This window comes from Oncorhynchus masou, chromosome 3 (assembly GCF_036934945.1).
Source record: "Oncorhynchus masou masou isolate Uvic2021 chromosome 3, UVic_Omas_1.1, whole genome shotgun sequence".
NCBI classification, from domain to species: domain Eukaryota; kingdom Metazoa; phylum Chordata; class Actinopteri; order Salmoniformes; family Salmonidae; genus Oncorhynchus; species Oncorhynchus masou.
In genome coordinates, this window is record NC_088214.1 from 35,585,103 (window position 1) to 35,608,636 (window position 23,534).

Genomic DNA, 23,534 nt, shown 5'->3' on the forward strand with positions numbered 1-23,534 from the left:
TATGGGGATGAGGTAGGTAAAAATGGGTGGGCTATTTACCGATAGACTGTGATGTATTGGGCAGTACGCATTACCCTCTGTAGCGCCTTACGGTTGGATGCTGAGCAGTTGCCATACCAGGCGGTGATGCAAACAGTCAGGATGCTCTCGATGATGCAGCTGTAGAACTTTTTGAGGATCTGGGGACCCATGCAAAATCTGTTCTGTCTCCTGAGGGAGAAAGGGTGTTGGCGGCCCTCTTCACGACTGTCTTGGTATGTTTGGACCTCGTTGGTGATGTGGACGCCAAGGCACTCGAAACTCTCGACCTGCTCCACTACAGCCCCGGTGATGTAACCGGGGGCCTGTTTGGCTGTAGTCCATGATCATCTCGTCTTGCTCACATTGAGGGAGAGGTTGTTGTCCTGGCACCACACTGCCAGGTCTCTGACCTCCTCGCTATAGGCTGTCTCATCGCTGTCGGTGATCAGGCCTTCCACTGTTGTGTCGTCAGCAAACTTAATGATGGTGTTGGAGTCGTGCTTGACCATGCAGTCGTGGGTGAACAGGGAGTACAGGAGGGGATTAAGCATGCACCCCTGAGGTGCCCAGATGTTGAGGATCAGAGTGGCAGATGTGTTGTTGCCTACCCTTACCACCTGGGGGTGGCCCGTCATAAAGTCGAGGATCCAGTTGCAGAAGGAGGTGTTTAGTCACAGGGATCTTAGCTTATTGATGAGCTTTGTGGGCACTATGGTGTTGAAAGCTGAGCTGTAGTCAATGAACAGCATTCTCACATAGGTGTTCCCTGGTGGGAAAGGTTAGTGTGGAGTGTGATTGAGATTGCATCATCTGTGGATCTGTTGGGGCGGTATGCAAATTGGAGTGGGTCTAGGGTTTCTGGGATGATAGTGTTCCTGTGAGCCATGACCAGCCTTTCAAAGCACTTCATGGCTACTGACATGAGTGCTACAGGACGGTAGTCATTTAGGCAGTTTACCTTCGCAATCTTGGGCACAGGGACTATGGTGGTCTGCTTAAAACATGTAGGTATTACAGATTCGACCAGGGAGAGGTTGAAATGTCAGTGAAGACAGTTGCCAGTTGGTCTGCGCATGCTCTGCGTACATGCCCCAGTAATCCTTCAGGCCCCACGTCCTTGTGAATTTTGACCTGTTTAAATGTCTTGCTCACGTCGCCTACGAAAGCGGGATCACACAGTCGTCCGGAAAAGCTGGTGCTCTCATGCATGCTTCAGTGTTGCTTGCCTCGAAGCGAGTATAAATGGAATTTAGCTTGTCTGGTAGGCTTGCGTCACTTGGCAGCTCACAGCTGGGTTTCCCTTTGTAGTCCTTAATAGTTTGCAAGCCCTGCCACATCTGACGAGCATCAGAGCAGGTGTAGTAGAATTCAATCTTCGTCCTTTATTGACGCTTTGCCTGTTAGATGGTTCGTCTTTGGGCATAGTGGGATTTCTTATAAGCATCCGGATTGGTGTCCCGCTCCTTGAAAGCAGCAGCTCTAGCCTTTAGCTCGGTGCGGATGTTGCCTGTAATCCAAGGCTTCTTGTTGGGATATGTACGTAAGGTCACTGTGGGGACAACGTCATCGATGCACTTACTGATGAAGCTGGTGACTGAGTTGGTATACTCCTCAATGCCATTGGATGAATCAAATCAAATGTTATTTGTCACATGTGCTGAATACAACAGGTAGACCTTACAGTGAAATGCTTACTTACAAGCACATAACCAACAATGCAGTTAAGAAAAAAAGTGTTAAGAAAGTATTTACTAAAATAAACTTAAGGAAAAAATAATGAAATAAAATAAAAAATTAAATTAAAATAGAAACATATTCCAGTCTGTGCTAGCAAAATAGTCCTGCAGTGTAGCATCCGTGTTATCTGACCACTTCTGTATTGAGTGAGTCACTGGCACTTCCTGCTTTAGTTTTTGCTTGTAAGCAAGAATCAGGAGGATAGAATTATGGGCAGTTTTGCCAAATATATAAGACCTCATAAGCTTGTGTTATTAACCTCAGACCTTATTTTGGGGGTTTATTCCAAAACAATATTATTTCCCCATTAATTTTGACTCTAGAAATGTCTGAAAGTACAAGAGGTAAAGCTCTGCCAAGCTCTCCTAACCATAGTTTTTTATTTTTTATTTTTAGGGGGTAACCACGGAGTTTCTAAACCCAGAGGCGTAACATCGCGAGACTTCCAGGGACGCTTGGGAAACAGACCAAACAGACCAGGCCGGGGTTTGCGGTTTGAGAAGTCAATGAGAGAAGTGAACAATTTTCCTTAGTTGTTTATATTCTCGAAATCGAAAGGCACAACCTAGATTTGAGCCAATGTCTTAAGTAGTTGAACATGTTAGTATTCCAACCTCATGAAGTTGACAAACTGACACATTTTATATTCGTCAAAAACAACTGTATATAGAGGGAGTGCCTTTGATTTGACGGCCTGCACATGTGCAGATGACCGTTAGACCCCATTACATATTTCTATGCATTAGCTTTGCTAGCCAATGTCGCCATAACATCATCTACAAATGTGATCGGGGATTTATATTGGAGAAAGAGTTTTTGCCTGTCTTCATACTGTATGCTACTGGCTTTGTACTAATGGTGCTTTCAAGACAACTGGGAACTCTGAAAAAAATCTAGGTCAAATCACGAAGGTCAGAAAGTCGGAGTTGTTCTAGAAAGATGCCTGAGTTTCTGAATTGTTAATTCCGAGTTGGATGACCGTTCAAAAGATTTTTCTCATTCAGAGATCATATTTTTCCGAGTTCCCTGTTGTCTTGAAAGCACTGTAGTCGGAAGATGGAGATTTCCGAATTCCAGGTTCCCACTAGTTTTGAACGCGGCATAACATTCAAATTAGAGTTGATAACAATGCAATACATAAGATTGTAATAACACACCTTGAAACACATATTTAGCCATGGAGCACATTCTGAAGCCTCGACACACCAACACCTCGTTTATTCCTCAAAATCCAGCCCTTTCACGAACAACTGTGTCCATAATTGTGGTGGTAGAAATTGCAAAAATAGGCCTATTTCTGACAGACCCGAACCTACAGCGCTAGCGATAGCTCTTAGATTTATGACTGAGTTCATTAAAAAAAGCTCTGAAACATAGTGAAAATGGTGCCGATGGATAGGGCTGCCGTGCTTCTAGCTCTTAAAAAACAAAATATTGCAAAGTTTCCTATGTGTTTTTTGTTACATTATTAGCCCAGGAAATGATGTGTGCTATTACATACAGCCGGGAGGAACATTTGGATATCAGAGAGGCGGTAACTCACCAGTATTACCAGCATTTCGACCAGGAATACAACTGTCCCGAATCGGATCATTTGTTCGTACCCCCAGGGCAATTGAACTGATTCCAGAGGCTGACCCAAAACACCACCAGCGGAAACGAGGTACTCGGAGTGGTCTTCTAGTCCGGTCTGAGGATAATAAAGTTGACAAACTCAGGGCAAGGATTTCCTTCCAGAGAGACATCAGGGATTATAACATACTCTGTTTCACGGAAACATGGCTCTCTCGGGATATACTGTTTGAGTCCGTACAGTCAGTTGGGTTCTCAGTTCATCATGCAGACACAGGAATAAATATCTATCTGGGAAGAAGAAGGGGGGTATATGTTTCAGGATTAACTACTCATGGTGTGATTGTGATAGCATACAGAAACTCAAGTCCTTTTCTTCACCCGACCTAGAATACTTCACAATAAAATGCTGACTGTATTACCTCCCAAGAGAGTCATCTTTGGTTATAGTCCCCCTCAAGCCGATACCACGATAGCCCTCAAAGAACTTCACTGGACTTTATGCAAACTGGAAACCACATATCCTGAGGCCGCATTTATTGCAGCTGTGTATTTTAACAAAGAAATTTGAAGTAAACGCTACCGAAATTCTATCAACACATTGACTGTGGTACTCGTGCTGCTAAAACACTCAACCACTGCTACTCCAAGGGATGCCTACAAGGCCCTCCCCTTCCGTCCCTTTGGCAAATCTGAACACGACTCCATTTTGCACTTCCCTTCCTATAGTCAGAAACTCAAAAAGGAAGTACCCGTGCTAAGGATTATTCATTGATGGTCTGACCAATCGGAATCAAAGCTTAAAGATTGTTTTGATCATGCGGACTGGGATATGTTCCGGGTAGCTTGGGAGAATACCATAGACAAATACACTGATATAGTGACTGAGTTCATCAGGAAGTATATAGGAGATATTGTACCCACTGACTATTAAAACCAGAAATCGTGGATAGATGGCAGCATTTGCGCAAAACTGAAAGTGCAAACCATCGCATTTAACCATGGCAAGGTGACTGGGAATATGGCCAAATACAATCAGTGTAGTTATTCCCTCCGTAAGGCAATCAAACAGGCAAAATGTCAGTATAGAGACAAAGTGGAGTCGCAATTCAATGGCTCGGACATGAGATGTACAGTGGGGCAAAAAAGTGTTTAGTCAGCCACCAATTGTGCAAGTTCTCCCTCTTAAAAAGATGAGAGGCCTGTAATTTTCATCATAGGTACCCTTCAACTATGACAGACAAAATGAGAATTTTTTTTCTCCAGAAAATCACATTGTAGGATTTTTAATGAATTTATTTGCAAATTACGGTGGAAAATAAGTATTTGGTCAATAACAAAAATGTATCTCAATACTTTGTTATATACCCTTTGTTGGCAATGACAGAGGTCAAACGTTTTCTGTATGTCTTCACAAGGTTTTCACACACTGTTGCTGGTATTTTGGCCCATTCCTCCATGCAGATCTCCTCTAGAGCAGTGATGTTTTGGGGCTGTTGCTGGGCAACACGGACTTTCAACTCCCTCCAAAGATTTTCTATGGGGTTGAGATCTGGAGACTGGCTAGGCCACTCCAGGACCTTGAAATGCTTCTTACGAAACCACTCCTTCTTTGCCCGGGCGGTGTGTTTGGGATCATTGTCATGCTGAAAGACCCAGCCACGTTTCATCTTCAATGCCCGTGCTGATGGAGGAATCTCACGATACATGGCCCCATTCATTCTTTCCTTTACACGGATCAGTGGTCCTGGTCCCTTTGCAGAAAAACAGCCCCAAAGCATGATGTTTCCACCCCCATGCTTCACAGTAGGTATGGTGTTCTTTGGATGCAACTCAGCATTCTTTGTCCTCCAAACACAACGAGTTGAGTTTTTACCAAAAAGTTATATTTTGGTTTCATCTGACCATATGACATTCTCCCAATCTTCTTCTGGATCATCCAAATGCTCTTTAGCAAACTTCAGACGGGCCTGGACATGTACTGGCAGAAGCAGGGGGACACGTCTGGCACTGCAGAATTTGAGTCCCTGGCGGCGTAGTGTGTTACTGATGGTAAGGCTTTGTTACTTTGGTCCCAGCTCTCTGCAGGTTATTCACTAGGTCCCCCCATGTGGTTCTGGCATTTTTGCTCACCGTTCTTGTGATCATTTTGACCCCACTGGGTGAGATCTTGTGTGGAGCCTCAGATCGAGGGAGATTATCAGTGGTCTTGTATGTCTTCCATTTCCTAATAATTGCTCCCACAGTTGATTTCTTCAAACCAAGCTGCTTACCTATTGCAGATTCAGTCTTCCCAGCCTGGTGCAGGTCTACAATTTTGTTTCTGGTGTCCTTTGACAGCTCTTTGGTCTTGGCCATAGTGGAGTTTGGAGTGTGACTGTTCGAAGTTGTGGACAGGTGTATTTTATACTGATAACAAGTTCAAACAGGTGCCATTAATACAGGTAACGAGTGGAGGACCGAGGAGCCTCTTAAAGAAGAATTTACAGGTTTGTGAGAGCCAGAACTCTTGCTTGTTTGTAGGTGACCAAATACTTTTTTCCCACCATAATTTGCAAATAAATTCATTAAAAATCCTACAATGTGATTTTCTGTATTTTTTTCTCATTTTGTCTGTCATAGTTGAAGTGTACCTATGATGAAAATTACAGGCCTCTCTCATCTTTTTAAGTGGGAGAACTTGCACAATTGGTGGCTGACTAAATACTTTTTTGCCCCACTGTATGTGGCTGGGTCTACAGAAAATCACTGACTACTAAGGGAAAACCAGGCACGTCGCGGACACCAACGTCTTGCTACCGGACAAGCTAAACACCTTCTTTGTCCGCTTGAGATAATACAGTTCCACCGACGAGGCCCGCTGCCAAGGACTGTGGGCTCTGCTTCTCTGTGGCCAACGTGAGTAAGACATTTAAGAGTGTTAACCTCGCAAGGCTGCCGGCCCAGGCAGCATCCCTAGCCGTTTCCCCAGAGCATGCGCAAACCAGCTGGCCTGAGTGTTTACATATATATTTAATCTCTCCCTATCCCAGTCTGCTGTCTCCATATGCTTCAAGATGTCCACCATTGTTCCTGTACCCAAGAAAGAAAAGGTAACTGAACTAAATGACTATCGCCTCGTAGCACTCACTTCTGTTATCATGAAGTGCTTTGAGAGACTAGTCAAGGATCATATCACCTCTACCTTACCTGACACCCTAGACCCACTTCAATTTGCTTACCGCCCCAATAGATCCACAGTCGATGCAATCGCCATCACTCTGCACACTGCCCTATCCCATCTGGACAAGAGGAATACCTATGTAAGAATGCTGTTCATTGACTATAGCTCAGCATTCAACACTATAGTACCCTCCAAGCTCATCATTAAGCTTGAGGCTCTTGGTCTGAACTCTGCCCTGTGCAACTGGGTCCTGGACTTCCTGATAGGCCGCCCCCATGTGGTGAAGGTAGGAAACAACACCTCCACTTCGCTGATCTGCTACACTGGGGCCCCACAAGGATGCGTGCTCAGCCCACCTCCTGCACTACCTGTTCACCCATGATAAATATTGACTCTCTGTACTTGCTTCTTGTCTCCCAGCGTCTGTCCTTGCACTCACAAACATTTACAGATGGACTATTGAGAGCATCCTGTTGGGATGTATCACCACCTGGTACAGCAACTGCACGGCCCACGACCGTAGGGCTCTCCAGAGGGTGATGCAGTCTGCCCAAAACATCACAGAGGGCTACCTGCCCTCCAGGACATCTACAGCCCCTGATGTCACAGGAAGGCAAAAAAGATCATCAAGAACAACAACCACCCAAGCCCTGCTATCATCCAGAAGGCAAGGTCAGTACAGGTGCATCAAAACTGGGACCAAGAGACTGAAAACAGCCATCAGACTGTTAAATAGCCATGGTACCCCATATACATAGACTTGAAATCACTGGCCACTTTAAAAATTAAACACTAGTCACTTTAATAATGTTGACATATTTTGCATTACTCATCTCATATGTATATACTGTATTCTATCCTATTCTACTGTTTCTATGCCGCTCTGACTTTGCTCGTCAAAAATTTATATATTCGTAATTCCATTCCTTTAATTTAGATGTGTGTGTATTGTGTCTATTGTTGTGATATTGTTAGATATTACTTGGTAGATATTACGCCACTGTTGGACTTAAAAAACACACCCACAATAACATCTGCTAAACACATGTATGTGACAAAAATATATATATTTGATTTTGATTTGAAACTAAATTCTAGTCTGGTATCCATTTAAAAACATGTATTTCACAGAATGTAATTTCCTACAATATTAATATCTGTCAGTCACACAACAACAGTATCCCATACACCCATCTCAATAACCCAAGAAAAAAATACGCAAGTACAAAGTACAGCAGACACATTTTATCATAACAGTAGCCTATTGGGCACACAAAGGCACATGCCTCCACTAAGGTGCGCTATTCACATACATCCCCTCTCTTGATGACGCTCGGTGCTATAAACAGTGCTGACGCTGAGCTGCGTCCTTGCATCTCTAGGGAAACGTTGGGAGAGAGGAGGAATCCTATAAACTTGGAGCCAAATACGCGACTGTTCATTCACATCCATGCCATCGAACCTCTACACATTAGACAATTCCATCGTTCAAAGTGAAATGGCAAGAAAATCGGACGTCCCTTCCCCTTATTACGGTGAGTAGCTTAGCCTAATTTAAGTCAAGTGTTTCACAGTGATGGGGTCTGTTATTGAATATAATTGCGCATGTAGCATGGGTCAGAAATTGGACAATCAGCCTACCTACCGTGCACATTATATTTAGGATATCGGGCATAAGGTGAAATTGAGTTCTCACAATATTGTCAAAGCAACAGGGAAAGGGATTTTAAGTCGTATTTTTGTCTCAGGTTCCTTATGGTATTATTTTGACCACTAATTATTGAGCATGTTCTTGTGCCTCCATGAGCGCAAGTAACATTCATATGAAACCCTACCCTATTACATCGAAATACATTGATTAGGAAATGTTTGTCTATGTCATTAATAATGCTAAAGCTATAACATAACAACAGCCCCGCGTGAAATCCTCAACTTGGCATCAACTGGCTTTGCTATTTTGGTATGCTTTTCGATTCGAAGCCCGGAGGTTAACCAATGTTACGAGCCGCTCGCATGAATATCGTCGGGGATGCAACTTTGTTGTTAGTAAGGGCATCATGTGCTGCTCGCGCACAGGGCACATCTCGGCGCCGAAGATATGGAGGATGGCAACTGTAGGGTTTCCACTAGACAACACAGCCACAAAGTAAAACTCGCTTTTTAGGGTTAGACACAAGGTTAGCAGTGTGGTTAGGGTTAAGTTTAAAATAAAAATGTAATAAGATAAATTGTAGAAAATGACGGGGTTAAACCATAATTATTACTTTGTGGCTGTGCTAACTAGTGACGATCCAACTGTAGGCTACTGCAGCCTCATCTGACGGTGAACTATAACCGAACTCTCTGAATTTAACACTATTCATCATTCTTTAGGCTACTTTTATAGGCTATAGTCTATATTTGAGTTTATAACTAGATGACTCACATCCTTGCGTTGTTGGCCTTTGCTCACTGAAACTTGAGCACAAAACAGAAACAATCTATACTCAGGCAAGTGTGCAGAGCATTTGAAGATGGTGAAAGAAAGGTTTTCGTTTATATTCCTCATTTAAATGACCCTATCAATTTTCTGAAGCTTTTCACAAACACCATTCTTAGGTAACTTATGGTTTTCAAGGTCATTAAGCTGCTATTGTAGCCTATATTGTCAACCTGGATTCAGAGATAGGTGTAACATAGTAAACGAAAGTCCAGGACACTCAAATTAGTATGATATGTTACATATGGTATGTTATGTATTAATTTGTGGGTGTCCATCATGCATTTCTTGTGATATGTTATGACTTACAATTCATTTGATAAGTTACAAATTAGGAAAAGGAAAGGAAAGGCAAAGGGGATACCTCACTGGCCAGTTTATTAGATACACCACCCGGTTCACGAAAATGGATTGCTCCTACATCGAGACATTCAGTTACCGTTCAAAAGAACATTAGAAGAATTGGCAAAATGAGTGACTTAAGCGACTTTGAGTGTGGAATGATCATCGGTGCCAGGCACGCTGGATCAGAAGTATCTCAGAAACGGCCGCCCGCCTGGGCCTTTCACACAAGACAGTGTCTAGGGTTTTCCGAGAATGGTGCGACAAAAAAACCCCATCCAGTCAGCGGCAGTTCTGTGGGCGAAAACAGCTTGTTGATGGTAGAGGTTGTAGGATAATGGCAAGAATCATGCTAACAGGCGGGCCACAAACAGACAAATAACGGCGCAGTACAACAGTGGTGTGCAGAACAACATCTCGGAATGCACAACTCGTTGATCCTTGTCACGTATAGGCTATTGCAGCAGACGACCACACCAGGCTTTACTCCTATCAGTTAAAAACAAGAAAAAGCGTCTCCAGTGGGCACCCAATCACCAACAATGGATAATTGAGGAGGGAAAAAATATTGCCTGGTCCAACGAATCCCGGTTCCTGTTGCGTAAGCAGTGTGAGTCCATGGCCCCATCCTGCCTGGTGACAACGGTGCAGGCTGGTGGCCAATCTGCAGGAACTGTGTAATGCCATTGCATTAGCATGGACCAACGTCCCTGTGGAATATTTCCAACTTGTAGAATCCATGTCCGAAGAATTCAGGCTGTTCTGCAGGCAAAGGGGGGTCTGACCCGGTACTAGATGGGTGTACCTAATAAACTGGCCGGTGAGTGTATGTTACGAATTCCTATTTGTTGTGGCAGGCATTAGCTTGTTGTGGCAAGCATTAACAGTACTCCCTGTTCACCCACGACTGCGTGGCCACGCACGCCTCCAACTCAATCATCAAGTTTGCGGACGACACAACAGTGGTAGGCTTGATTACCAACAACGACGAGACGGCCTACAGGGAGGAGGTGAGGGCCCTCGGAGTGTGGTGTCAGGAAAATAACCTCACACTCAACGTCAACAAAACTAAGGAGATGATTGTGGACTTCAGGAAACAGCAGAGGGTACACCCCCCTATCCACATCGATGGAACAGTAGTGGAGAGAGTAGCAAGTTTTAAGTTCCTCGGCATACACATCACAGACAAACTGAATTGGTCCACTCACACAGACAGCATCGTGAAGAAGGCGCAGCAGCGCCTCTTCAACCTCAGGAGGCTGAAAAAATTCGGCTTGTCACCAAAAGCACTCACAAACTTCTACAGATGCACAATCGAGAGCATCCTGGCGGGCTGTATCACTGCCTGGTACGGCAACTGCTCCGCCCTCAACCGTAAGGCTCTCCAGAGGGTAGTGAGGTCTGCACAACGCATCACCGGGGGCAAACTACCTGCCCTCCAGGACACCTACACCACCCAATGTTACAGGAAGGCCATAAAGATCATCAAGGACATCAACCACCCGAGCCACTGCCTGTTCACCCCGCTATCATCCAGAAGGCGAGGTCAGTACAGGTGCATCAAAGCTGGGACCGAGAGACTGAAAAACAGCTTCTATCTCAAGGCCATCAGACTGTTAAACAGCCACCACTAACATTGAGTGGCTGCTGCCAACACACTGACACTGACTTAACTCCAGCCACTTTAATAATGGGAATTGATGGGAAATGATGTAACTATATCACTAGCCACTTTAAACAATGCATACGTATATACTGTACTCGATACCATCTACTGTATCTTGCCTATGCTGCTCTGTACCATCACTCATTCATATATCCTTATGTACATATTCTTTATCCCCTTACACTGTGTTTAAGACAGTAGTTTAGGAATTGTTAGTTAGATTACTTGTTGGTTATTACTGCATTGTCGGAACTAGAAGCACAAGCATTTCGCTACACTCGCATTAACATCTGCTAACCATGTGTATGTGACAAATAAATTTGATTTGATTTGGGTTAAAGTTAAGGTTAGGTTTAGGAGCTAGGTTATATTAAGTGTAGGGTTAGGGGAAGGGTTAGCAAACATGCTAAGTGCACTGAACAAAAATATTATGTGTTGGGCCCATGTTTCATGAGCTGAAATAAAAGATCCCAGACATTTTCCATACACACAAAAAGCTCTCAAGAATGTCTCTAGAATTTTGTGCACAAATTTATGTAGATCCCTGTTAGTGAGCATTTCTCCTTTGTCGCGGTAATCCATCCACCTGACAGGTATGGCATATCAAGAAGCTGATTAAACAGCATGGTCATTACACAGGTGCACCTCGTGCTGGGACAATAAAAGGTCACTCAAAAATGTGCAATTTTGTCACACAACACAATGCCACAGATGTCTCAAGTTTTGAGGGGCCGCGCTATTGACATGCTGACTGCAGGAATGTCCACCAGAGCTGTTGTCAGATAATTGAATGTTCATTTCTCTACCATACCATGGCAGTATGTCCAATCGGCGTCACAACCGCAGACCACATGAAACCATGCCAGCTCAGGACTTTCATGTCCGAAATCTTCACCTGAGTGATTGTCAGAAACTAGCTATCCAGACTGTTTATGAAACAACCAAATAAATTCTGCACAAACTGTCATCTGTGTGCTCATCATCCTCACCAGGGTCTTGACTTGACTGCAGTTCTGCATCATAACCGAAATCCGTATGCAAATACTCACCTTCAATGTGCTCTTCACAAAAGAATCCCTGTTTCAACTGTACCGTTCCGATGGCTGACAGCGTGTATGGCGTCGTGGGCGAGCGGTTTGCTGATGTCAACTTGTGAACAGAATGCCCCATGGTGGCGGTGGGGTTATGGTATGGGCAGGCATAAGATACAAACAATTGCATTTTATTGATGGCAATTTGAATGCACGGTTATACCGTGACGAGATCCTGAGGCCCATTGTCGTGCCATTCATCTGCCGCCATCACCTCATGTTTCAGCATGATAATGCACAACCCCATGTCGCAAGGGTCTATTCACAATTCCTGCAAGCTGAAAATGTCCCAGTTCTTCTGGCCTGCATACTCACCAGACATGTCACCTATTGAGCATGTTTGGGATGCTATGGATCAACGTGTACGACAGAGTCTTCTAGTTCCCTCCAATATCGAGCAACTTCACAATGTCCATTGAAGAGTAGTGGAACAACATTCCACAGGCTACAGTCACCAGCCAGATCAAATCTATGCGAAGGAGATGTCACACTGCATGAAGCCAATGGTGGTCACACCGGACAATTAATGGTTTTCTGATCCATTCCCTTACCTTTTTTTAAGGTATGTGTGACCAACAGATGCATATCTGTATTCCCAGTCTTGTGAAATCCATAGATCAAATCACATTTTATTGATCGCATACAAATATTTAGCATGTAGTGAAATGCTTGTAAATTAGGGCCTAATGAATTTATTTAAATTGAATGATTTAAGAAATATGAACTATAACTTAGTCAAATCTTTACATTTTGTATGTTGCGTTTATATTTGTTTTCAGTGTAGATACAATGTAGCTAAACGGTAGTAAGTAGTAACACGTAACCTTTGGGTTGTTGGACATTTGCATTATATGCCTACCCATCCATCCTGATCAACCACCCCGACCAACAATCCACTATTAGTTTTTGCTTTAAGTAACCTTCTGTCTTATGTAACCATACCAAACGTAACTTATCATACTAATTTAGCATCATGGATTTTTTTTACTATGTTACGCCTAGTCTATGAGACCAGGCTGATATTGTTGCTGTGTTGTTCATAATTGTCATTGCCTTTTTCTCTGAGACATAGCTTCAGGATATTTCTCTCTGCACTGCGGAATACCTTGCTCTCTGTGACAAAGTAGATTGGTACTGGAGTGCCAGCTGGATACAGGAACGTGCACTGTTTTGGAATGCAATATGATTGTGCTCAATGAAGAGAATCTGACATCTGTCAACTATTGTCAGGTATGCATGTGTGTAGTCTGCCATTTGAATGAGAGGGTTGGATGTGCACCAGACCAGTATAAACCAGTATTATGTTCACTGGCCTGAATGCCTTAATCCTAAGCAGAGTGGAGAAAGGATTTTCTCTCACTTGAACAATCCATTGTTGGAGACATTGAAGCAGTGCTGGTATGGGATGTGTGAATGAGTACTGGGATGTACGATGCTATTAAAATTAGTGAATAATGGGCCTTAAGTCATTTTCACACATTTACATGGAGTGTTAAGCACTGCTACTCTTACTGAGTCAAAGTCAAGCTGTTCGCTGACAGTGATTTCGGCAGTTTTCCATTTCCAAAACATGGCTCTTGCCCTTTAAGTTTTAGCTAACCTTGCCTGAGACCTGAATCCTCCCAGTGTCAAAGCTTTAGTTCAGCGAGCTAACACAGTCTCAAGTTGCACAGATACCAGGGTTTAGTATCTGGTTGGTTACACTAAAACTCCCAAGGACAGACATCACTGGCTTGTGTCTCTCTTCCAAGGTGGCTACAGTGTAGGGCCAGAGGCAGAGAGTGGGCCAGTGTGCCTTTGTAGTTGGAGAAGTTTCTTTCCTCTGTACTAAGGCTTATGGATAATGAAGCAGGTTCCCTGTGTTGTCTCTGCTGCGTCCTTCTGATCCAGAGATGTGGTTCTAATCTGTTGGTTACCTCCCTCGAGCTGCCTGAGAACGGTGTTTGTGTGTGTATCTACACAGTTTGACAGTCCTCCGAATGGGTGCTGCTCTATGCGGTAGCTGTGTGGCTCCTTATGATTTTTAAAGGGGCCCATTTCATCTGAACATATTTTTGCTGTGTGCCTTTGCTTCCCCGTGAATGTCTCGCTTCAATCTTCTTACAGTTTTTCTCTAACATAATGTTTCTCTAACTTTTGTCCTTCTATTTGCTGATTAGCAGCAGTGGTGGAAAAAGTACTAAATTGTCATACTTGAGTAAAAGTAACGATACCTTAAGTAAAAGTCACCCAGTAAAATACTACTTGTGTAAAAGTCTAAAAGTATTTGGTTTTAAAAATACTTAACTATCAAAAGAAAAATGTAATTGCTTAAATTTACTTATGTATCAACAGTAAAAGTAAAAGTATGAATAATTAAAAATTCCTTATATTAAGCAAACCAGAGAGCACAACTTTTTTTTCTTCTTCTATTGAAGACTAGCCAGGGGCACACTCAAACACTCAGACATAATTTACAAACAAAGCATTTGTGTTTAGTGAGCCTGCCTGATCAGATGCAGTAGGGATGACCAGGGATGTTCTGTTGATAAGTGTGTGAATTGGACAATTTTCCTGTAAAAATGTAATAAGTACTTTTGGGTGTCAGGGAAAATGTATGGAGTAAAAAGTGCATTCTTTTCTTTCGGGAATGTAGTGAAGTAAAAGTAAAAGTTGCCAAAAGTATATAAATAGTAAAGTACACATACCCCCCCAAAAATGCTTAAGTAGTACTTTAAAGTATTTTTACTAAAGTACTTTACACCACTGATTGGCAGTGTGAAATGAAGATAACTATGACCCATGAGAAATTTTCTGAACAGAAACATTTGTTTAAAAATAAAGGCTCAATTCCAGTAAGAGGACGCTGCATATTGCAAGAGAAGATATACTAAATACATTAAAAACCAACTAAAAGGCCAAACAAATTCATACAAATATACACTTTAGCAGACCATATCAACTGCCTGAGTACTGTGTTATAGTAGCTGTAATATGACTGCTGTTTGTGTGCAGGCTTTGCATCATTCCAGAAGTGTTTTTTAAAGACAACCTCGAACATTAAACTCAAAAGCTGTGAGGCACAGATTCTGTTTCCCTATGGGCTATCAGCCAGCGTACCAGGAAAAGCTGTTCAAATGTCCTGCAGCTAGCCATGGTCCCAGATCTGTTTGTGCCATCCTGTCAACTCCTATGGTCCTTATCATGGCAAACAGTGTCAAAAAGATCTGGGACCAGGCTATGTTGAGGCTTGGGAAGCCTCTGCTCTGAACACTCTTGGTTATTCATGTACAGCACAGCAAGGTTGTGTTCACTCCCCTCATAAATAATTTTGGATGATTTTGCCACAAGTAACATGATTCACGTAAGGTCGGATATGTGTATTTGGATGTGAGGCAGTATTGTGCTTGTAAACTTTTCATTAAACACCTATTTTAGGTGAGGATAGAGCAGGAGTGTCAATTTGTCAAACATATGGCCCGGGTTAAATCCGGTCCACGGATGGGAGAAACAAACTCAATATACTTTAAAATGACTAAAACCAAATTGAAACTGTGTAGAAATTATAATGGACCTAGTTTCTTGACTGTTTCTAGCTCGCTAATAATCACCAAAGTGGAAGCTAGACAGTCAGGGAGCATAGAAAATTCCCCAAACTATTTTTGAGCAAATTTTGACGGCCAGGTAATGTAACTAATTTTCAGTGCGCCCCTCCGGACCTCGTTAAAAACTGAATGAGGCCCCTGGGCCAAAATGAGTTTGACACCCCTGGGCTAGCATAAAATTCTTGAATTATTTAATGTTACAAATTTAGGACTTGAGATTGAAATTTTAATGTGGTGACATCAATAATAGATTTTCTGTTCCACACCTTTTTGAAACATCTGTGGACTAAAGGATGATCCATTGCTACCATATAACCTCAAATAGGTGGAAGTCAGACAATGTGTCAACACACGGGAATGGGAAATGGTTTATGGAATATAAACCGGACCCAAACCGCTTGTCCTTGGGAATATAACTGTACAATATACATTGGTTTGTTTGCATTGTCGATTGGTGCCCTCTTTTCTTTTACAACTGTCAAGTGACAGTTGTCGGTTGTCGTTACACATTTATTTGTCTTTACCTTGTGAGGTATCTCTCGGGAATGAAGCTCTATGCGATTATAGCAGACAATACCAAGATAACAGACCTCTAACTGAAGTATGATATTGACTGTGTGGTAATGAATCGATCAGGGCATATCAGTATGACGTGTAGACTATTCAGTAATTGGTTGTACTAATAGGATTTTTATCATCAGATTGATAAAGAGCTGCAAGCTGTTACTCCCTGTGAAAACCGAGATAAAATCTGTACCGTTCATTCTCACTCCCTAAACCAAAGGGATTTACCGAGCCCCCAGGTAAACGCTATCTCACTCACTCCAAAAACATCCTAAAACCTAAAAAGTGCTTTGTCAGCATCGTTTAAGTCTCTTGCTCCACTCTTATCAGCTCCACTCCTAATAGTGTCTCATGTCTTCTGACACAAGTCTCAGTAGTCCGGTACCAGTCTGTTTGTGCCTCAGCCAACTTGTTGGGGCTTTGCCACGCATGGTTGGCTTTGTCAATGGGAAGGCAATGATGTGGCTACAGACAGTCAGACACCCAGGCTATTCAGACATACTGAGAGAGCAGAGCAGGAAGAGTATGATGCTTTGCACAGGAAGGGAGTGAGTGATGGTGTATGTCGGATATGTGTATTTGGATGTGGGGCAGCAAGGGATCATCTTTGGAACATCATTTTTAGTACAGGAGGTGGGAAAGTATTCTGAGGTATGGTTTGTGAAGAAGGGTTGTGTGTTAAGGGTTTGGGCTGTATGTGTGCATGTGTGTGTGTGTGAGTGAGTGAGTGAGTGAGTGAGTGAGTGAGTGAGTGAGTGAGTGAGTGAGTGAGACACCTTCTCCCAGATTATGTGACTGCCGGAGGAGGGAGCAGGACAGGACGGGCAGGATTATCTCTGGGTGACAGACCGGGAAAGCAGCCCGTTCACTGTGTTTGAGGACAGATAAGACCAGCAAATAAACATCAGCACACACATCACACACGTGTGCACACACACACACACACACACACACACACACACACACACACACACACACACACACACACACACACACACACACACACACACACACACACACACACACACACACACACACACACACACACACACAGTATGGACAACACCAAACCAATAGCCTCCAAACAATTCTGGTCCCTAAATACATTACCACTATTCATCAAAATGGATGTGAGCTGTTGCTGAAGCAATTTGCTTTATTGCTATTTTTCCCATTACACTGTATACTTGACTTGTCTTTCTGAGAGGTGTAATTTGGAGGCCCTCACTGAGGATGCTCTCTGTTGTCGGGGTTTGTCTCCTATTGTCTCTGTCCCCTCTGGGCTCATTGACATGGTCACCAGGGACGGGACTGTATCTGGGAGTTTGAAATGACTCAGCTCATCTACACAGGGAATATGCATGAACTGAATAGCTACAGTAACTCTATAATATGCAATGTCCATGCAAAATTACATAGAAAATGGTAGTGTCCTCAAATGACTATTCCTCTACTCTATTTTGGAAAATATAGTGCTCTGTATGGGGAAATGGGTGTCATTTGACACAAATCAGCAGAGTGTAAGACTGAACTTTCCCATGGTTCACATCTTCTCTTTAAAGGTCCTCAACAACAGTCTTTAATTTATAGCTGAATTGTTGTGTTTGCTTCGTAGTTGGATGCTTTAGTCGTTCTGGACTGGACCGCTGTGACTGCTTCATCATCTTGTGTACATGCTGGAAGACTCCCTGTAGGATTGACTCAGAGTAAACAACAATCTGTTTCAAACAACAGTCTGTTTGATAAACTTCCCTTTGGAGAGTAACTAGGAGGTACTTTATCTTACTGCAAGGTAAACACAAGTGCAATGGATGGGAGAGGCACTGCTGAGAAGGTTGAAACTTGGGTTAGCTTTGTGTAGACTAGACTAGGGAATGAGCTGGTCTTTTTTGAGTGTTTGTCTAATTTTGTGAGACTTGGTGCTTGAGGAGAACTTGGTGCTTGTGGGAGTGACAGTTGAAGTATATACCATGCTGTCTATCTTCCGTGGTGTGTATGTTTGTGCATACTGTAAATGCACACACGCGTTCCCTCAAATCTCTTTATCTTCTGATGTCAAATGAGTTAATATGATGAGAAATGAAGGTCATCTTCGTAGACTTGCACTGCCGCGAGCAACATTTTCCATCTTATCTTTGTCCTTGGCTACTGTAAGAATCTAAGAAATTCCAAATCAGTTATGTCGGGGAGTGGGCTCCAGATTCTCCCCCTGCTGTGAGGATCTTTGAAATGACAATTCCCACTGGCGTTCAGATACTAATTGGGAGTGTCAAGCTCAGCGTTGACTCCATTAACACTCTGTACACGCCATTAGCTGTCTTGTTTGCTGGATTTCACAGGGATTCTGGACAGATTTAGCGAGGTGGATTAAAGGTCTGTGTGTGTAGGCAAACCCAGGAAGGAGATGATCTCCCTTTCATATGGTTTTATTGAGAGAATGAGCTATATTTGTTTGTCTATAGTTGAGTCCTTTTTTTGGTGTTTCAAGTTGTATTAGTCGTGGATGTGGTTTGGAGGAATGTGTGGTTGTTTGAGTGGAGTGGAGATAGGACAAGTTGACTGATGCTGGTGTTTGCATGTGTCTGTGTAATTGAGTGAAATGAATTTGGATCGTAAAGGAGGGAACTTTTTGTTAGTGTGTGAGTGCAGTTATTAGTAACGTGTGTGTGTGTGTGTGTGCGTGTGTGCATACGTACCTGTGTGGGCATCCTTGCATGCGGGTGGGTGCATCTGTACGTGTGTGCGTGTGTCTGTGCAGTTCTTAGGTATCGTGCGCGTTTGCTTAGCCTGTGAAGAAGCTAATGCGCAAGCTAATCAACAGTGAAAGTGTTTTACCGAGTGGAAAATTGAGATTCACACAAGAGGACGGGACTCTGGATGGGATGCCACAGTGAGTTGACAAGAACACACAGACGACCGTCAGCCACGCAGGTCGCTCTCTTGCAGACACTGTCATCTGTTGCTAAGCAGCTGGTCACCATAATACTTTCAGTAGGGATATGTTTACAGCACCAGCTGTTGATTATACACACCTCTGTGATGGCTGAATCTGGTCCTGTTTGTTTGTTTTGCCTGAAGTCTCTCATAGTTATTTGAGTAAAAGGACTTATTTCACTGTGACGGACAAGTTGTAACTAAACTCAATGAGGAAGTGAGCAACTTTTGTTTATGGTGCAATTTTAAGTTATTACAGTGCTATTATGCTGCAGAGTGACAGGGGAGACAGCGAGGGGGGAAAGTCAAAGGGGGGGAAACATTATTTTCCACAGGAAAAGTTTCGGCTACAGTTGGACATGACTGTGATGGTTCACTCCAGAGAGAAGCCATCACAAAGTCAAGAGGAGGAGACAGTGGGCATATGGGAGCTGGCTGGGGAGGGGGATCTCCCCAGGGGTGGATCAGAGGAAGCAGGCGGAGCATGGAGGATACCCAGGAACGAGGCGCCCCAGGGGGGCAGGCTGTCCTGGGCTGCTGGGCCTTACTGAGTACTGAGCTGACTGCCGGAGCTCCCTGGCAGACTTACCAGGACTCCACCAATCCCCCTGCACTTGAGTGTGTGTCAGGGAAGGGTGTGTGTGTGTGTGTGTGTGTGTGTGTGTGTGTGTGTGTGTGTGTGTGTGTGTGTGTGTGTGTGTGTGTGTGTGTGTGTGTGTGTGTGTGTGTGTGTGTGTGTGTGTGCCTGTGTGAGTGCACGGGAATGTCTACGCGTTTGCATACTGTACTGTGGGTATGATTTGAATTTCAGATTTCTGTTATGTAATAGGTGTTGTGGAGCAGAAGAGAGAGTAGCTGTCAGTTTCAGGGGTGAGTCACAGTCTGTGCTAAAATGAACAGCACTGTATATTGTTAATATTCTAGGTGACCTTAGTGTTGACTGTGGAGTCGACAGAAACTGCAGAGAGATATATTTGGTTATATTACCAGATGTCGCTCCCCAGTGTACTACTGGACTCACGGCTCTAAAGGTCAGGGCTGTTTGAGAATGGACCGTGTTAGAGAAGGTGCAATACTCTATGCTGCTTTGTGGTTCCGGTCGATATGGGTGATGCCAGAGACATATATGTAAATATGTCTAAATGCACTATATATATATATATATATATATATATATATATATACATATATATAAAAGTATGTGGACACCCCTTCAAATAGGTGGATTCTGTTTGGAAGCAATGTCAGCACAGGAGCTGTTCGTCAGGGGGCTTCATAAAATGGGTTTCCATGACAGAGCAGCCGTACACAAGCCTAACATCACCATGCACAATGCCAAGTGTCGGCTGGAGTTGTGTAGAGGTCACCGCCATTGGACTGTGGAGCAGTGGAAACGCATTCTCTGGAGTGATGAATCACGCTTCAACATCTGGCAGTCCGACAGGCGAATCTGGGTTTGGCGGATGCCAGGAGAACGCTACCTGCCCCAATGCATAGTGCCAACTGTAACGTTTGGCAGAGGAGGAATAATGGTCTGGGGCTGTTTTTCATGGTTCGAGCCCCTTAGTTCCAGTGAAGGGAAATCTTAACGCTACAGCATACAATGACATTCTAGACGATTCTGTGCTTACCAACTTTGTGGTAAGGCCCTTTCCTGTTTCAGCATGACAATGCCCCTGTAACAATGCTAGGTCTGTCAGGATTTGGCCAGGGTTGTTCCAGTTGTTTGTCAGTAGATGTCCCCATTGTGCTTTTTGTCCCTGTGTTTTTCCCTTGATCCCCATTATTGTTTGCACCTGTGTCTCGTTTTCCCCTGATTGTATTTAAACCCTTTGTTTCCCTCAGTTCTGTGCTCTGTGTTTGTATGTTAGCACCCTGCCCTAGTGTTCTGTGTGCTCTTGTCGATTCCGGGTAACGTTCTTGTGGTATTCTGTTTTTTTTGTTTTTGTTTAGTTTTGGTGAGTTTCTTTTTAGGTCTTTTTGTGTTTTACCTTCCACCTTTTGGATTTGCCATTTTTTATTTTAGGATTTTTCTTTATTAAATACACCGTCCTAAGTACTGCTGTGTCTGCCTCATCTTCTGGGTTCTGCTGTCTATTCGTGGCTCAGTTGGTTAAGTGACTGTTTCTCACTCCGGAGACCCAGGTTCGAAACCGGGTCCTGACAGAAACACAGAGCCAAAAATGAACCCAGAGGCAGCCAGTTCCCAGGACCTTTTTGCCACGCTGTCCCACCACCAGGAGACTGTCCAACGCCACGAATCCGCCCTGGTTCAGCAAGAGGCCTTAATGGCTAAACATTCTCATCTTCTGTCGGAGATGCTGACTTCCATTAAGCAAATATCTGATCGACTTACCCCGGCAACAGTTCCCGTCCCAGTACCTCAAGTTCACGTACCCATGGCAGTTAACCCCCTGGCTGAACCTCGTCTTCCACCTCCCCAACGGTTCTCAGGTGATCCAAGTGCTTGTAAAGGGTTTCTCACTCAATGTTCTCTCTCCTTTGAGCTGCAACCCTCGTCGTTTCCCACCGACCGGTCTAAGATCGCATATATCATCACCCTGCTGTCGGAAAAAGCCCTGGCCTGGGCTACTGCTGTGTGGGATGCCCATAGTTCCTGCTGTGCCAGCTACTCTGCCTTTGCTGAGGAATTCAAACGAGTGTTTCAAGGCCCAAGCAGTGGTTCTGACTCAGCCAAACAGCTCCTGACTCTCCATCAAGGTTGGCGCAGCGTGACGGACTATGCCATCCAGTTCCGCACGGTGGCAGCAGCGAGTGGCTGGAACAACGAGGCGCTCACGGTGTGCTTTCTGAAAGGCCTTTCCGACACTATCCAAGATGAACTGGCCACTCGGGAACCACCGGACAATCTCGAGTCCCTGATCAAGTTGGCCTCACGCATTGACCAGCGTCTGAGAGAGAGAGAACTCAACCGTAGACCTCTAGCCCCTATCAGTCCCAGCTCCGAGTCCCCACCTTTATCATCGCTGGCTCCACCGGAACCCATGCAGATTGGACGCATCTCCCAGGCTGAGAGAGACCGCCGGATGAGGAGCGACGCTGTCTATATTGCGGCAAACCGGGCCATTTCCGTTCCACGTGTCCCGGGCTCCAGGGAAACGCTCTGTCCCGTACAGACCGGGGGAACTGTAACGGGAAACATAACCTCCTCCCATCCGTCCAACTCCCGTCTGCTCATTCCAGTCACCCTCTCCTGGGACAACCACAAGCTTCACCTTCAAGCCTTGGTAGACTCTGGAGCCGCAGGTAACTTCATGGATGGTGTCTGGGCGAAGGAGAATGGCGTTCCCTCTGAACCTCTAAGTGACCCCATGAGGGTTACTACATTGGATGGAAGCCCTTTGGGATCTGGACTTGTCACTCATGTCACTACCTCCTTGAGACTTTCAGTTTCACAACACCAGGAATTGATGAACTTTCATTTGATCTCCTGTTCCGAGTTCCCTCTCGTCCTTGGATACCCCTGGCTTCACAGCCATAACCCTCACATCGACTGGTCTGTGGGCACTATCAAGCAGTGGGGTCCTACGTGCCAAGCTACTTGTATTTTCCAGAATTCCCCGAGTTCTACTCCCGAGTCTTTAGAATCCATCGACCTGACCCGAGTTCCCGAGTGTTACCATGACCTCAAACTGGTGTTTAGCAAACAGAGGGCCACCATGCTACCACCCCATAGATCTTACGATTGCCCCATCGACCTGTTTCCGGGCACTTGCCCCCCAGGGGTCGGATCTTTTCCCTATCTCCACCCGAACGAGCTGCTATGGATACCTACATCAAGGACTCTCTGGAAGCAGGCCTCATGCGTCCATCCACCTCCCCGGCGGGAGCAGGGTTTTTCTTTGTGGCCAAGAAAGACGGTGGGTTACGTCCTTGCATCGACTACCGGGGACTCAATGACATAACCGTTCGTAACCGTTACCCGCTACCCCTTATGGCCACAGCCTTCGAGCTGCTCCAGGAAGCAGTTGTTTTCACTAAGCTTGACCTGCGGAACGCATACCATCTTGTGCGGATCAGACCTGGTGACGAGTGGAAGACCGCTTTCAACACGCCTACTGGTCACTATGAATACTTGGTGATGCCCTTCGGCCTGACCAACGCCCCAGCGGTGTTCCAAGCGCTCATAAACGATGTGCTTAGGGATATGCTTAACATATTTGTGTTCGTTTACTTGGATGACATCCTCATCTTTTCGAGCTCCCTTCAAGAACACACTAAGCATGTCAGACAAGTACTCAAACGCCTCCTGGACAGCCATCTGTACGTTAAGCCGGAAAAATGTGAATTCCATTCATCCCGAGTACAATTCCTGGGATTTGTAGTGGAACCCGGTCGAATCCAAATGGACCCTAGGAAG

The 23,534-nt window shown here is 44.4% G+C and overlaps 1 protein-coding gene across 1 annotated transcript in view; it reads left to right on the plus strand.

The window, feature by feature from the left end:
• The first annotated feature begins 7,907 nt into the window (after positions 1-7,907).
• Positions 7,908-23,534, plus strand: part of LOC135515362 (choline transporter-like protein 5-A) — a 106,486-nt gene continuing 90,859 nt past the window's right edge. The window contains exon 1 of the mRNA XM_064939041.1: positions 7,908-8,028. Coding sequence (XP_064795113.1) covers positions 7,944-8,028 — 85 coding nt within the window. The 5' untranslated portion in view covers positions 7,908-7,943. The remainder of the gene's footprint in view (positions 8,029-23,534) is intronic.